The sequence below is a fragment of the Ips typographus genome, linkage group LG11 (genome assembly GCF_016097725.1).
Source record: "Ips typographus isolate SLU linkage group LG11, UJ_Ityp_2.0, whole genome shotgun sequence".
NCBI classification, from domain to species: Eukaryota; Metazoa; Arthropoda; class Insecta; order Coleoptera; family Curculionidae; genus Ips; species Ips typographus.
The window spans coordinates 5342794-5359248 of NC_138432.1; the positions used below are offsets into that span (position 1 = coordinate 5342794).

The 16455-nt window shown below is 35.1% G+C and overlaps 2 protein-coding genes across 3 annotated transcripts in view; one reads left to right on the plus strand and one right to left on the minus strand.

Moving 5' to 3' along the window:
• Naa15-16 (N-alpha-acetyltransferase 15/16) overlaps positions 1–16455 on the minus strand; it is a 45412-nt gene that overhangs the window by 23608 nt on the left and 5349 nt on the right. The window lies entirely within an intron of this gene.
• Positions 4464–15527, plus strand: LOC145735992 (uncharacterized). Of its 2 annotated transcripts, XM_081990194.1 has the most exons (9): positions 4464–4665; positions 11279–11475; positions 11527–11689; positions 11743–11919; positions 11971–12166; positions 12273–12446; positions 12898–12995; positions 13272–13929; positions 13981–15527. In XM_081990194.1, exons 2-9 carry the CDS (start codon positions 11279–11281, stop codon positions 15231–15233), a joined length of 2916 nt encoding a protein of 971 aa, XP_081846320.1. In that variant the 5' UTR covers positions 4464–4665; the 3' UTR covers positions 15234–15527. The 2 variants fall into 2 exon arrangements, with proteins under 2 accessions (XP_081846320.1, XP_081846321.1); XM_081990195.1 differs by lacking the exon at positions 12273–12446.

Genomic DNA, 16455 nt, shown 5'->3' on the forward strand with positions numbered 1-16455 from the left:
CGTCTCTAGAGACTTAAGGCAGTTTCAAAAGATTTCTCAAAAGCTTATAAAGCTTTTAGAGACCACTGAAAATTCTAAAATACTTGTTTGATGGTTTTGGCATATTTGGATCCAAAATGGTTATCAGACACCTCTGGCCGTCCCAAGCGTCTATAGAAGCTTCTGGCAATTTCAAAAGGTTTCAATTCTAAATTACTCTTTTAGAGGAGTCTGGTAAATTCAAGAAGGTCTCAAACGTCTCTAGAGGCTTCTGGCAGTTTCAAAAGGTATCTTATAAAGCTTTTAGAAGCCTCTGACAGTCCCAAACTAACTTCTAGAGACTTCTGGTAGTTTGGAAAGGTTTTTCAACAGCTAACAAAGCTTTCAGAGGAATTTCGTGCTAAATTTTGGATTCTACGACAAATAATGTCATATACCTACTGTTTGTATCCGTTTCTGAGATATTTACCACACCATTACCATTTCGCATATCAGAGAACGTTTTTTCTTTGTTTTTATGTTCTGTCGTGTTAAACAATATGGGTTCTAAGAGTGGGTGCAGAAAAATGTCAACTAATGATATGGGATGGTCAAAATTTGGCTTAAAAAAATGAATTTTAAAAAGTACAAAATATCAAATTTAGTCTTAGAAAACTTCGATGGGACCATCGCCAAAAGCATTTAGAAAACCTCAACCCAGAGAACTAGAAGACATGCAGTGTGCAACATCTGCACTGAATTCTATGAGTTAAAATTAAAATGGTAAACATGCTTCATATAAAGAAATTCAGCAATGATTGGTCAAACAGTCAACACTAGTTTGCAGGAACAGAAAATTTCAAAATTATGGAACACAACACATAATCTTAAGTTACGTTTTGAAGAGTGACACCTATAATACAATATGTAGATGTACGTAAAGGTATCCTAAGTTAACAGCAGTTTATTTAGCATAACTTATACAAACAATCTAGCTAAACAAATCGCAGTATAATTAACTCATTCTAATTTACTGAACATTGTATTTTGATACCAATCCCATCAAGCATGGCAAGACCGTAAGGCCTGGTCTGCACATTTTCGCATATACGTAACCATGGCTCCATGTGGGTGCACCTTTAGTCACATTACCATTCGCGTGAGGCGTCTCAAACAAAAATTCTTGACACAAGTAAGTAGTTTTTCTAGTTTTGCCTTATTACCATCATTAAACTATAAATATCGATCAGTATTAATCCGTTCAGACATTGCAGCCAATTTTCTCATGGCAACTACACAAAGAGAAAAGTGGACTATTCACAAATCAGTAGAAAAGAATTCTTATAATCAAATCAAGTAAATGTAAATCTTCAAACAATCGCGAAGCATTCTTGAGAATGAGCTTTAAAACAATGTTTTCCTATGCAAATCAGTATCACAAAAAAATATATTAAGCCACATTATGCAGATTTCTAGTATTAATTAAGCAAGGTCAGTCACACGATTCATGATTGTTCTACGAAGACATCCAACTAGGAATTTATCGGACTGAATAAAATTATGGATTGGGTTGGAGCTGTTTGCAGAATTGTGGCTACAGACAATTCTCCATAAAGAAATTTTTTCAAGGGAAAAGTACAAAATTAGTTATTTAAGACTCACCTTGACTTGTTGACCAGACCACATGTTAGAAACTAGACCACTCACCTGAAAAGAAATGAGTAATATTAATGACAATGTTGATTAACAACTGTATTGTTAATGTGAAACTAATCAAAAACCGTTGAAACAGAACATAAAAATGTTTTACAATCTGAAAATGGCTGATATGGAATAAAAGTTAACTACCGAGAACCATTTTTCCAATTATTTTGAAATTTCTACGTTAATAAATATATCAGATAGTTTGTGTGAAACACATTACTTTTACTTGTTTCTAGCCGATCAATCCTAAACGATATTTTAATGTAATAAATTACTGCCATAAATAAAATAGTTTAGGAAACAACATGGTAGCTTAAGAGTAAATAGAACATTATCAAACTAAATTGGGAGTATTTCTTGTCTGTTGAATCTTTAATGGTCCCATAAACCTTGATGAGGCAATAAAACTTGTCTAAAATGTCAATCTAGAAATAAATCAGTTTGTCCAAAGTTTCAATATGTACTGACTATTTACCACACACAAAGTAAATGTTGTTACACTTTTGTTTGCTTTATATTCTAGGCAAAGATAATTTTACTACTTGTTTAAATTATCTTACCCAATCTGATTTGGTAATTTTTACCATCAAAATGTACTTTACCTCAATATATTTTACTAATTTCTGTTGTAATGTATAAGGTAAATTGTTCCGCTCGAGTGCAGTAACCAGGTATAGGCTGCATTTTAAATAACTTTTTATTTTCTATCGATTGATGATTCAGAACTGTTGACCTGTTAGAATATTAGTACGAATTTAAATTAATCCAGATGGTTGGCTTCCCTTCTCCAAGAAATGTACAAAAACTGTTTAAGGGAATCTCTCATGAATTTGTCCTGTTTGCACAGACTTATAAATGTCATTTCAAGCCGTTTTAAATTTGAGCATTTTTGAGAAATTTGGACTCCTTTCAGACCGAAAAATCGAGTTTTACGACTATTTTCAGTTTCTTGTCTTGACAAGCCTGAAAACCAATTTGTACCCTTTCCAGTCTTAAAAATGTCATTTAAGGTCCTTTGCACTCTTGAATTGACTTATAATCTCATCAGTCCGAGGGAAAAAGTGACAATTCGAGCTTTAAGACTATTTTCAATAGGTTTCAGACCTGTAAGGCTTGAATAGCAATTTGTACACACTCCGTAGTCTTAAAAACCCCATTTCTGACTTCTTTCACTATTAAATTGACTTATAAGCTCATTAGTGCTTTAAGACTGCTTTCAGCCTGAAAAATCGAGTTTCAAGACTATTTTCACTAAGTTTCAGATTTCAATCTAGATTCACTCTAGAATAATTAATACATGAAACTTAATAACATACTCCAGTTAACTGGTTTTGTACAAGTTTATAACTTTGCCAAGGTCTGTATGATTTGCCATGCACAATCAACATTTCTACGAAATAAAAGTAATTAACAAAAAACATTAATTTAGAATTTTTTCCGCAGTTTGCAAATACCAAATCATAAATCATTCTGATCTGAAACTTTACACATTCACATTTCAGTTTGAACCATTAATACGAATTAGGATGTATTCAATTGCTATCAAATTATATACAATCCGGTTCACTGTCAATGACAGTTGACGTCACACCTGTCTGTAACGCCAATTTTATTCTGCGGTTACACCTTTTATGTCATTTATTATCCCGCCCCTCTTTGTATAACTATTAAGATCCTGAATCCTTGTATCGTGTCATCAATCTAGTTACACCTTAAAATCGTCGCACCTTTTATAATAATCACCCTGTGTATTAATTAGTGCCTGTACTAGACAAGGGCGTGTTACTGTCCGAACTTTGTATAGAATTTTTTGTACAATAAACCTTCTTTAAAGCTTGTCCAATGAAGTGAAACAAAAGCTGTAGTAATTCAACACGTTACAAAACTTGTTAACAAATGGGAAATGGATTTCGTTGTGAAAATTTCCAGTCACTGCCGTATTGTTGGCTGGTCGCAATTTGCTTGTTATCCGTTTCTTTTTACACACGCCGAATTATTGTACAACAATGCTGGAACTATTAACGCCTGCAAAAAGTGTAAATATTTAAATAATTGTGGAAACTGTACAAGACACTAATTTTTATGTGCAAGAGAATTAGTTGTTTTTGATATCTAAAATTGCAATATTAATGCAAAATGTAGTGCAAGAAATTTGGTTTACGAATTTTTTTAATATTTCGTTATTGAAATCTCAGTTAGTTCTCTTATTACGCACACCAGTTTGCAACTTAATCAGAACTACCAAGAGAACAGTTGTTCTGCTGTGGAAGAAGTCAGTCATTTTAATAAAAAAATCAGTAAAATCTACTAAACTTCTCAGGACAATAAAACAAATTCCAAACTGTGCCATAACTGCTCTAAGACAAAATCTATGATGACACAAACTACTTCAAAGCTTAACGTTAAAAGTAGTCAGCTGAAGAAGGTCACACAACGACCATCGTCCATGTTTGGTGCACTTGAGATGGTTTAGGAGTAGTATTTATGTTAAGTAGCTGAATTTCTAGTTTATGTTATAGACAAACTTGATCTACCAATCTCAGCACTGTGATTGATCCAAAAAAAGCAGCTTTCAGCTTGCTTCTTTTATTTGACCAATCACAAACCGCGAAAAAACTTGACCAAGACAAAATTTACTATTTCATTACATCAAAAGACAAACAGTAAACTGGTTGATTATTTGTGATGAATTTGGTCCAATTCACTTCCACAGCATCTCGAGCAGATCGTAAACAATGAAATTCCCCACCTGGGGCACGAGGCACGATCGCGGTACCGACTTCTTCATGGTGGGCACCGGCTCGCCAGTCAGGAACCTACCGCGGGGATAACCGCGCAACATTTTTCTTCCTCCTAAGGAATTCCCTCAATTCCGAAGGAATTCCCCCAGTGCACCATGTCAGATCGTTGTGGATCGATCGAGCAGTGATGTTTCGGTTACTAGTGACATCCACGTGAATTACGTACATTTCTTGGGCTGGATTTTATAGATGAAACATTAAGGTACCGAACGTCAAATTTGTTTTTTTTTTGTGTTATTTTGAAATGTTTGGTTATTTGGATTTTGTACAGTGTCATAAAGGTGTGGACTGAATAGGAATTTTCTCACACTGACAGTAATATTCTATAGAGATAAATTATTCCAATTACCACATTTTCACTTTCTACAGGAAAATAAATAATTCCTCTAGCATGCACCTTATGTAGAACTAGTTTAATGATACTATTTGAATTCAATACAATATATTTTTATGTTGACTGATTATGATTTCGCATTCACTTTTATTGTGGATTAAACAAGCTTAACAAATTAATAACACAAACAGTAAGAGAACCAAAATATTAGAAAACGTTCTGAAGTTGGCGAAAAGAAACAATGAATGTTCTACTAAACATGCAAGATAAACCACGTTAAAGCGTGCGTCAACTAAATAGCGATCTTTATCTTTTGTCTTACTCTTGGTGCATAAAATATTTGTATTACTAAAACGAAAATTTCTTTGAATACGTATTAAGATTACTCCAACCGGATGGAAAAATCCAGATTTTCAAAGTTTTCATAAATAATTTGCCTGAGGTACAAAATAATATTTGAATGATTGAAAGTGAAAATAAAAATGTATTTAAAATTCAATACTGTTGGTAGTTTATGATTGGTCAAAAAAAGCAGCTTTCAGCTTACTGCTTTTTCTTGACCAATCACGTGGGGACTTATTAGTAGCAAATACGTCACGGAAGAAGACACTTTTGACATTCTTACATAAAAAGAAAAATAAGGAAATCTCAAGTACCTACATAAATACAGTTCCAAACACGCAATTTCCCGTACTAACAATAATTATAAATGTTTTTACGTGTAGAATAAGAGCAAAATTAAAGGAGAAAATAATAATTAAAGTAGCAAAAAAACAGAAGAGAAACTTTGTTTTTAGTGAGTTGCAGCTATACAATTTCTTCATCAATAAGTGTATTAAATCAGCAATACAGTGAAAGTCTCTATAATTTTGATAATTTTACCTTCAACTTATAAATTCAACAAATTCCAACTTCCTTATTTGGTTCATATTTCTGTATGGTACATTATAACGTACTACAGCTTCATATGAAATCTATGACTGTAAACACGCAAGGATTGTTTGAGTAACGTTTATTTATGCAGATTTTCTTTAAAATTATATTTGTTCGTTTGCTTAGTGTTTAGTGCCAACAAATATTGCTTTAACGTAAACGCGTACCAACTACTACATACACGTGAAAATAATATCGAGTTGTAAGGATGGAAAGGTATTGCAAAGTAGTGGGTTAGACAATGACGTAATTTGACAATTGGTCAAATTATGGTTTTGCCAAATTACGTCATCGTGACGTCAAAAAATGTCTGCGCAAATTTTAGTACAGTCAGGAAGAAAAGCGGTACAAAATTTGAACTGCCTGAAACACAGTTTGAAATGACAGTCAGGAACAAAATTGCCTGTAAAACTCTCTTGGAGTGAGAAAATTACTGTTTTAAGTACATTTTTAGAATCCTCATTATATTTCCTATTCAATAACCTGTAAAAACACTACAAAATTTGGTACAGTCAGGGAGAAAAGCGGTGTCAAAGTTTGAACTGTTAGAAACACAGTTTGAAAGGACAGTCATGGACAAAATTGCCTGTAAAATTGACTTGGAGTGAAAAAATGACTAGTTTAAGCACTTTTTTGGAATCCTCATTAAATTTGTCATCCATTAAGCTGAAAAAATACTACAAAATTTGGTACAGTCAGGGGGAAAAGCGGTGTCAAAGTTTGAACTGTTAGAAACACAGTTTGAAAGGACAGTCATGGACAAAATTGCCTTGGAGTGAAAAAATGACTGTTTTAAGCACATTTTTGGAATCCTCATTAAATTTCCCATCCAATAACCTGAAAAAATACTACAAAATTTGATACAGTCAGGAAGAAAAGCGGTACAAAATTTGAACTGCCCGAAACACAGTTTGAAAGGACAGTCAGAAACAAAATCGCCTGTAAAACTCTTTTGGAGTAAGAAAATTACTGTTTTAAGTACATTTTTAGAACACTCATTAAATTTCCTATCCATTAAGCTGAAAAAATACTACAAATTTTAGTACAGTCAGGAAGAAAAGCGGTGTCAAAATTTGAACTGCCAGAAAGTTTAGCCTAGTAAATTTACCAGTAATTTACTATTAATTTTCCTGAAAAAATATTTACTTAACCGGTAATTTACCGATCACTATTATTCATAAATACAACAAACATACAAATCGACGCTAAAAACAAAATGTTTACGGGAAATAAACAAAATACAACAACCGAATCAAACTGTATTGATTTCCGTAAAAAAAGCTTCGCAACTCGATTACAACAAAACTAAACTTATAAAAAAAACAGGCAAAATCGTGCAAACTGTTTGAAATTGCCCTACCACAATTACCCGTGAATTAGGATAGCAACCAGAGCGTTCAGAAATTATTTACAGCAGCAGTTTAGCCATCTGGTTGGTACTTGCTAGCGGGAGCTTTTCCTTTTTATTTAATTGCCCAGTAAATGCTACGTTATGACAGGGGAAATTTTATAAACAGCATCAGAAAAAAGTCAAAAATGATTGTGCATGTAAAACATTAATAATTTCATAAAAATCACTTTTAGTTTCTTATTGTTCCGTGCTGAATAGCAAGTAGTTGGCGAGGGACCGGTGTCGAAAACCCAAATGGTAAAAAAATTACTGGGCAGAACCGCGCAACAAAACCACCAATTATATTATGGCTTCTGATTCAAACAGTAAATTATTTAACCGATTTAAAACATCATTGACCGATACAGTAGGCGGTTCATTAGCCATCTCTTGGAAGGATTAATGGGTCTTCTGAATTGGACTTAAGTAGCGTTTCGCACGTCCTTGAAACAGACAAATACACCAACTTACAACTGTCATTGCCGAAATCTTTTAATTAGATTGTTTTCGAATTTTTGGCCCGTAAGGAGACCGTGACACGAGCTATATAAAACAGTTCTCAGCCTTAAGACAGTTGCGGAATTCGTGGGATTATTTGGTAACATTTCAACTATAAACCATATTTCACCGTCGTTTAAAAGGAACGGAAATGTGCCTAAATATATGCATAACGTAGGTAAAAGGAACGGAATTGAACAAATAGCAAATAAAAAAGGTAAAAGTGTGAAAAGTTTACTTTACTCCGGTTTGTTTGAATATGATCAACGAGAACGTGGTCTCGTAACGATTTATATCCTTTTTCGAGCTGATTCGTACTCAAGATAAAATACCAAACATGTGCCATGCCAGTTTAAATAGTAAAGGCATTTTACATTCTAATGTCTGTTGAACTCGCTATGAAAGTACTCGAGCTGGCCGAAAACCGAAATAATTAACAAAACCACCAAAAAAAAGAACATCTGAACTAGCTTTGCGTAACAAGACAAAAAACTAAGAAATAAGACTAATAATTAAAGTCAACTACGAACCTATAAAGATTAGTATCAGTCACGGTGATCGATGAATTGAATTTAATAGGAGTTTAATTCAGTTAGCTCGAACATGAATTGCATATATCAACACAACAACAAACCGCAAAGAACACTAACGTCACCATTATGCAACCAATCATCGCAGAACTGTGACAAATTTCCACTATTGTTAAGACACTCGTAGTTTTACAAACAACGAACAAAAAAATGTTGAAGATTTGTTAAGTTCTTCCTTAATCTTTCAGGAAACAATGTATGTACAGAAGAAATCATGGAAAAAAAAAATGTTTTAAAACAACTTTAATTTACAATGGGCCTGTCCCACAATTTTTTTTTAATTCATAACTACAAAGAGGGATTGAAAATATTATACCCGTATTTTTTTGTTTTCAAAAATATTAAGTCTAAATAGAAAAAAAAATGATAATAAAAACTACATTAATCTCATGTTTAAAACGCCCGCCGCCGGTGACGTACTACACTATCAACCAATCAGCGACAAGAAGTGAAACAGATGGCGTGCAACAGCCAAGAAAATCGCCCAGAATTACGTATGTCACATGCGCGCCAAAACAGATCTTTTAAATTTAATGGATAAATTCAAACTAATGTAGAAACATTTACGACCATAATTTTTTCTTCAAGAATATGAAAAATTAGTTTTTTAACCCTATTCTTTCGATTCTAGTCATTAAAACACAAATTTATAATATGTGGAATAGACGCAACAATAAACATTAAACATTATTATTTACTTTTATTAGATGTGTTTTTAGTTGATTAACTAATTAAGGCTTTTTATGGTTAATTTGTAGATACAGGGTGGCTGACTAAATATTGTCCGCCCTTTTTTTGATTTTAGACTAAAAGTCACCATAAATTACTTCGATTTTCACCACGGCTGTCAATCTAGCCAAGAGAACAAAAACTAAGTCTAACAGAACAAATTTTAGGTCCAGTCAAAAACAGAAGCTAATTAATATCAATAAATCAACATAATAAACAACAAAATATACACGGTTTTCGTCACGGCAAACTGCTGCGTTCATGCTAAATTCTGAAAAGTTCAAAGAACTATAAATCAAACTCGTAAGCTCCATGTGTACTAAGGTTAATGCATCTCTTTAAGTAAATGCAAGATTAAGTTTCATTGATTACACTTGGAGCATTTTTTCTGCCAGGAACAAGATATTTATCTCTTTACCCCAAGCTCATAATGTAACATTTATGTAAAGCGCCACCACATATCACATTAATGGTGTCAACATGATATGTTAGTTGGACCTTGATTTTTTTATATATTTTTGCATTCATAGTGCCTTGAGTTTAAAGGGGGAGAAATAAACCACACCTTCAACTGCAAGTGACGTTGAGTTCAGGGATTTTGACGCATTTGATCTACTGAGGTGATAACCAACTCTTATTAGCACAATTAAGGGTTCAAAACCATTTACTGCTAAATATACACGGGCAAGTTGTAAACAAATTCTACCTAAGTATCGAAAACTATTAGGCAAAATTCCCCATTAACTTTAGACGTATAGCTCTCTAGAGAGGTAATAACAACAAATAACCGTTGTTTTTGGCTGAATGACATATTGTTATTGCTGCTCCAATTGTTAAACGATTTATGCAATAGCATCGAAACATTTCCTATGTATTGTTCTGGTTATGAGTCATTTGCTCAAAAATATATAGGTTTTTACTGGTGTTATGCAAATAATGTAAGTTCGGTAAATTAATAAAACCTTCCTATTTAATGTTGTTAACACAGTTTCAATGTGCCAATAGTAGACAGTGGTTGAAATATGCAGTGTGAAAAAAAAACAAAGTTTTAAGTGTAAAAGTGTTAAAAAAATTATTAAGTTCTGGCAACAATGTAGACAGTAACTCTTCTAGGCTACACGGTCAATAATTATTATTTATAGCTGCAGGATAGCAATATTTATAAATAAGGCGTGTCGGTAAAAAGCAAACCTTAATTCTCGGTCTTTGTTCTGTGAAAACTGCCAGAGTCAAGGCTATTAGAGAACAGAAAAAAATCTAAATGTTACACATTCATTAATTGAACTAAAGGAAAGTTTTTCCCTTCAACCGCTTTAATTAGCTCCCACATCTGATACTCCGGTCAACTTGGAAATTAATAAGTGGCCGTGTAATTAAAGGCATTAAGCCTAGAGTTGACAGCATTTGCACAATAATATTGTCTATTGTTTCTTTGGGAAAATTCTCCCCGATTCGTTCCACATTGTTTCAACGCTGGACTGCGCCAAGGCCGTAGGGTCGTTTAACCTTTCAGTAAAGTAAAAGTACTTACTTAAAGGAGGAACTCACATTTAATGCCAAAAATCGTTTACGTTTGCCGACCTTAGAACGAGGCATGTAATTGCACTTTTAAAGCCCCTGGTTAAAATAAATTCAACTTTAATTAAATACTATAATTTGTTTAGTAGAGTTAGGAACAACGTTTCGAAATAGCTGTTACTGGCAGATACATTTTGACCGCTTTTGTGTCCTAATTGCAAATTTGCGTTTTTAATACACCTTAGTGAATATAAGTAATAATTTACTTTAATGTTCCAACTATAAAATCAATTACTTTGGCAGACGTAAATAGAGCGGTGTACATGAAACAGTTCTCAACCAAAAAAACGAAAGTGAAATGCCCGTTCTCGTCCATGAAACGTGATCTGTCCATATTTTGCCTGACCAGGTCATAAAGTCGGTTTTTAGATAAATATCTTTTAAATATAATGAAGCCTTATTACCACAAACTAAAAGTTTTAACGGTCAAACTTAACAACTCCTGATTTATCGCGCAGATTGCGCTTTTATCACATAGACAAAGAACAAATTGATATTACCCAGTCATTAAGTGCGCTAAAAACACAGTTAAATATTATGATAAAGTATTTCAGTAGATGAGACCTTGAGCACACTATTTGTAGGTAGGTGGAAAGAATCCGAGATGTGAATTGAAATGTACATAAATACTGCTTTAATTGCAAAAACGAGAAAGCGCCTAATAAAAGACGTCTAGCAATCAAGTTGGTTCAAATGCCAATTAACCGCCTACCGAGAAAGATATTAAAAACCTTTCACATGTTACAATCAAGAATAATTTCAGATGCGACATCGGCATCGATGGCCTTACATCTTGGCATTATCAGTGTGGCTTTTCCTGCCCTCCACCTCGTCCACTCCCTCGCCCACGCCACTGGGTCGGACGAGACACCAGCAACAAAGACAACTCCACAGACTGGTGGGAGGACACATGAGAATTGTCGAATCGGATTCAGACGACTCAGAACTGATCACAGCCAGGTAATGTCCTTCGTGTTTGTTAATGTTTCATGTATTAATTAATCAATACAGTGCGGGAGAAAACACAAAAAACCAAAACGGAGGAAAAAAGGAGGATGAAAGGAAAACATTGTCCCAACAAGTGGCGGACGGAAAATATGGTTTGATACAGAAGGAACTGTTTAGGAAACCTCCTAAAAGACCTGGAATTATCAGTTATTCTGCTAACTCAGAGGTTACTAATTTCCTAAGTGTGATTGTAATGCTAGTTAAACCGTAATGATTTAGGTTCCAAACGACAACAGAGCCACTTTAGGTGGATTAACCAAAAACGAAATATGGCTGGCAGAAAACCACCTCTTGGTGATCAAAGGGGGTACCTACCCATCTCACGACGACTCTAAGCAAGACTTTGTGGGACAAGCTTGGCAACCACTTGACGATTTTGACGCCCCTCTTCACCAGGTACCTGTCCACCACGGTTCAGTTTAAGTGACTTAAAAATGCTTTTTTTAGGTAAAAATTCCCAAAAACCCGGCGGTACCGCCGCCCTTTCCTGTCCAGCTCACCGAAGACGGGCCCCTTCAAATCCTGGGCACAAACTCTTCGAGAACGCTTAATGCTTCTGCAGAAACGCCGGCCTACGCCCTACCACCCCCGCCAGGGTGGGACGGTGAAATCCCCCCGCAAGGCCAATACTTCCCAGAAACAGGTAACTAAATTCCTTCAAAGCTGTCGTAGAATTAATGTCTTAACAATGCTACAAGTAACTAACCTTAGAAAAACGTAAAATGTGTGATCTAACCCCATAATAACAGGCCTTACCAATTCCGATCCGGCCAACCCTGCTGCCGGGCAAGTTACGATGCGAGTACCTGTCTCGGGGGAACCCCCAGGGGGGATGCCGTTCCCCCCCACCTTTTTGAACGGCAGTTTGCCGCCTTTCTTCGAGCATTTACCTCCTGGGGCAGTAATTCTACCTCCACCTCGAGGTATGTATTGTATGTTATATGTAATAATTCCTCATGACAATATAATGTCCATGGTATAAACTCTAATTAAAATTCGTTATATGTATAGCTACTTCCCAACTAAATATTCTTCTTTTTGTAGTTCTCACACATATTTTATAAATTACGCCGTAGATATTAATGAGTTACATTAAACTAGTGCATAAACTTGTTAAACGCAATGAAATCAAAACCAGCGGATATGACACTCCTGTGTAACTTAAACCTTTCAATTAAAATGTCAAGCTATTTTATGTAATTGAGTTTTTGACCTTGAGAATTACCAACATATCACTTGCGTTTGATTTAAAACTTACAATACCTAGACGTAAATTACTTTAAATCAGTATGATTTATCTAAATTACTGATCTATTCATTCTGATGAATCTACAGATTTATGGTTTCTTATACTAAATAAATGATTTTTTTAAGGGAACGAGACGAATCCGGACATGTTAGACGAAGACGACCCATCAATATATTATCCACCGCCTTACAGTTTCTTCTACCCCAAGGATAACTCAAGTCTGGTAAGAACCCACAGTCTCGGCAATTTCTCAATGAATCAACCAGCTCTAATTAACAACTCAAACTTATATTTTCTTTGTAGGTCTTTCTAACGGATTCCGTCATAATGGGTCCGCAAACTACACTAACAAACACTCTTCTTCTACTTAGCCACTAACCGCTTTCCCACCATTGACTAATACCTACTCTATATCTGACCTTCTCTCTTCAAAGTAGCCCCAACCAGCGTTGGCCTAGCAAACTAAACCGTCTTTTTTTGGGGTTAATTCTATTTTTAGGTGCCACCCGGTCCTTTAGTGCCGGGAATAATCCTGCCCCCACCTCCAAAATTCTTCGGGCACCTCGAAGAACCCACAACCACCACTAGAAAACCAACGCGTCCCACTTACACCACAAAACACACACAAGCAGAAACCGCGACGGATTCACCGTTGAGCAACGAGATTAGTACAGTTAAACCGGCTAAAACGGTGCCCACTAAAGTGTCAGTTACTCAGAACGTAAGCGTTCGAGTTAGCACGTCCAGAAGGCCGTACAAACGACCTGGATATACCATGAAAACCACTAGTCCTACTACAGGAAAACCCAAGTTCCATACCATATTGCCAGTGCATGTCAACAAACTTAATAGAACTTATTTGCCAGTGCAGGTTCACAAACCAAACAGAACCTATTTGCCAGTGCCTAAACCTGAAAGAAGAAAACCACCAGTTACGGTGTTAATACCAGTTAAAAATCAGCAGGAAGAGCCTAAGGAATACCCAAGGCAAAAGAACATTATTGAAAGACCACAGTCTGCTAGAGACAACTACAACAATTACGTACCGCGTTACAGAGAGAAACCCAAGCACAAAGAACAGAAAATTATCAGTTCGACTCAACTACCTTTGCAGTTCCACGCATCGATAGAGGTGACTTCTCCAGCTCCACAGCCAGGTAAAACCTGCCAACTCTTGCTTAAAAAACATAGTAAAAATCTATTTTCAGAGTTGAAATTCCACCATCAATATCACAAATCCACAACAACCAAACCACAAGCAAACATCTACTATTATGAAGACACCGATCCTGCTCTTAACGCCATCACCACTGAATCTCCCAGGCCAAAACAAAACCACAACTACTACAACGACTGGACCCCTTATTTTCCCATAGAAGTACAACCAACCTTACTGCCCCCTCATTCAAATCGAAAACAGCCAATCTACGTCACAGCCAAACCAGCTTATCCAGAAGAAAATCAGCTGCCTTTTAGACACAGCCCGCCAGCGCAATTCAAACCCAAATCCCAAAACACTTTTAACATTCACATAGCAAAGTTACAAAACCAACTGCAACAGCGTTACACCACTCCTAAAACTTATGAAACACCTACGTCGCATACAGTATATCAGTACAGCTTTGAAGCACAGAACTACAGGAGGCCAGGAGGAAAAGCATTCCGACCGTCACCACTCATGGATGGTGATGAAGACAGTTTTAAACCAATACAGAAGTACAGTGTACAAATACAGCCTGCCATTGAGATTATACCCACGCAACAGCCAAATTACCAGCAAGTTCAACAACTCAGTGTTGAAGAACCGTCGTATTATAGTTCAGAGAGACCAAGCAACGGACCTTCTAACCAACCAACGTATGTATCCAATCCACTGAGATACATACCAGAAAGACCACAGAACAATCAAGATGATGTGGTTCAAGTAACTCCCTCACGCCCAATTGCGGAGTTTTCATATTCAGTCACCCCAAATCCAGTTCATCAAGGGTACTACACCAAACCAGATGAAGGTTACTTTGATGAAAACACTAAACAATACTTTACAATTTTTGGAAGAAAATTGCAGAGTTCTACCACACCCTTACCGCCTGTTAGCAGGCCTCCTCTTCGAGGAAGATACAATCAAGCTCAATCAGTTTCTTTGCATAGTGACGTCAATGTAAACTACCTCAGACCTCGACCGACAGTCAACCCGCAAAGCGAGGCACTGAATAACGAAAACAGACCGGAAATAATTAAAGCAATCGAAATTACCCCATCTCCAATCAATTCCTTTCGAGGAAATAGAGAACGGTACATCCACTATTCATTACCGGGAGACGAAGGAGCACAGTTTTACTTTCTAACCCCGCAAGCTGAAAGAAGAAGGCAAACCGGAGAATATTTCTATGAAAGAGGCAGACGAGCTGGTAGTCCAGGACAGACGGATAAAAACCCAAACAAAGACGTAAAGGTGTAAGAGAGAGACTTTTTAAAGTGAGAAGCCCTCAATTAGCCGGTTAAGTAAAATGGTCTGTGATCAGTTATATGTTTTAAGAAATAGGTCATCATTGCTACATTATATTTCATCCTATTGAACTATTAGAGAGTAGGCGTTTTCAAGTTTTTCACACTAAGTATTTATTAGATCTGTTTTATTTACTTTTGCTGGGAAAGTGAATACTGTACATACATATTTAAAAGTGTTAATTAGAAGTATGGTATGTATAATAATGTAACTGAATTTAATTAATATATGAGCCATATAACTTTGTATGTTTTTTTTCGTGATTTAGATACAGTTGAACTTTAAGACTGGACAATCTGGATTAATGTTCACTGAGGCATGTTGTGTTGGTAAGTAAGTAAATAATGATGTGGTTCTTATGTCTTTAGTCAAATAAATGTCAACAAAGTAGTATTTAAGCAAATGCATATCTTAATCCAATTATATACTCAACTCAAACTGTAAATTATTGGAAAGTCAAGTACTTATGTAGTAAGATAATTATTGTAAACCTGAGTGACTGGTGTACCTTGTCCCTATTGTGATTATAGTTATTTTTATTTGACCAAAAACAATCCATACATTAATAACTATAAGAAACCCATCTAGTTTAAAATTCTATATTATTAATAATCTGTTCAATAGTTCAGAAAACTGAGAGATCATATGACTATTCCTGTCAATTTTGTATATTCCACTAGGCTGATTTTCTCTACGAAATTAGAGCCAATGGAAAGGCAAAATCACAATCTTAAATCAGTTAAGAAGTCATAAACAAAGCGAAATTTCCTACACAACTTGTAATATAAAATCAACGAAACTGAGATATTTACTTACATATTATTATTATCCCAATACATCTATAAATCTTTACTACGTCACTTATCATTTTATTGTATTTTAAGTAGAGTAATAAATTAAAATAAATCACTTGGTTTCTATCTTCGGATAAAATAATTTTTTTAAAAAATCACTATTTCAAACTCTTCTATTATCAAATCATGCTATTAATGCAAATGTGCCATCAAAAACGGATTCTAAGTATTAAAATATTTGTAAAACATTAAAACATATTAAAATAATGAAAATATAGAAAATACATATTCCTAAAAATGAGTCAGGGTTATGACTTTCAAATAGTACATCAACAATTAATCAGTGATTTCGTAGCAAAAAAACAATTCCAAAACTATTA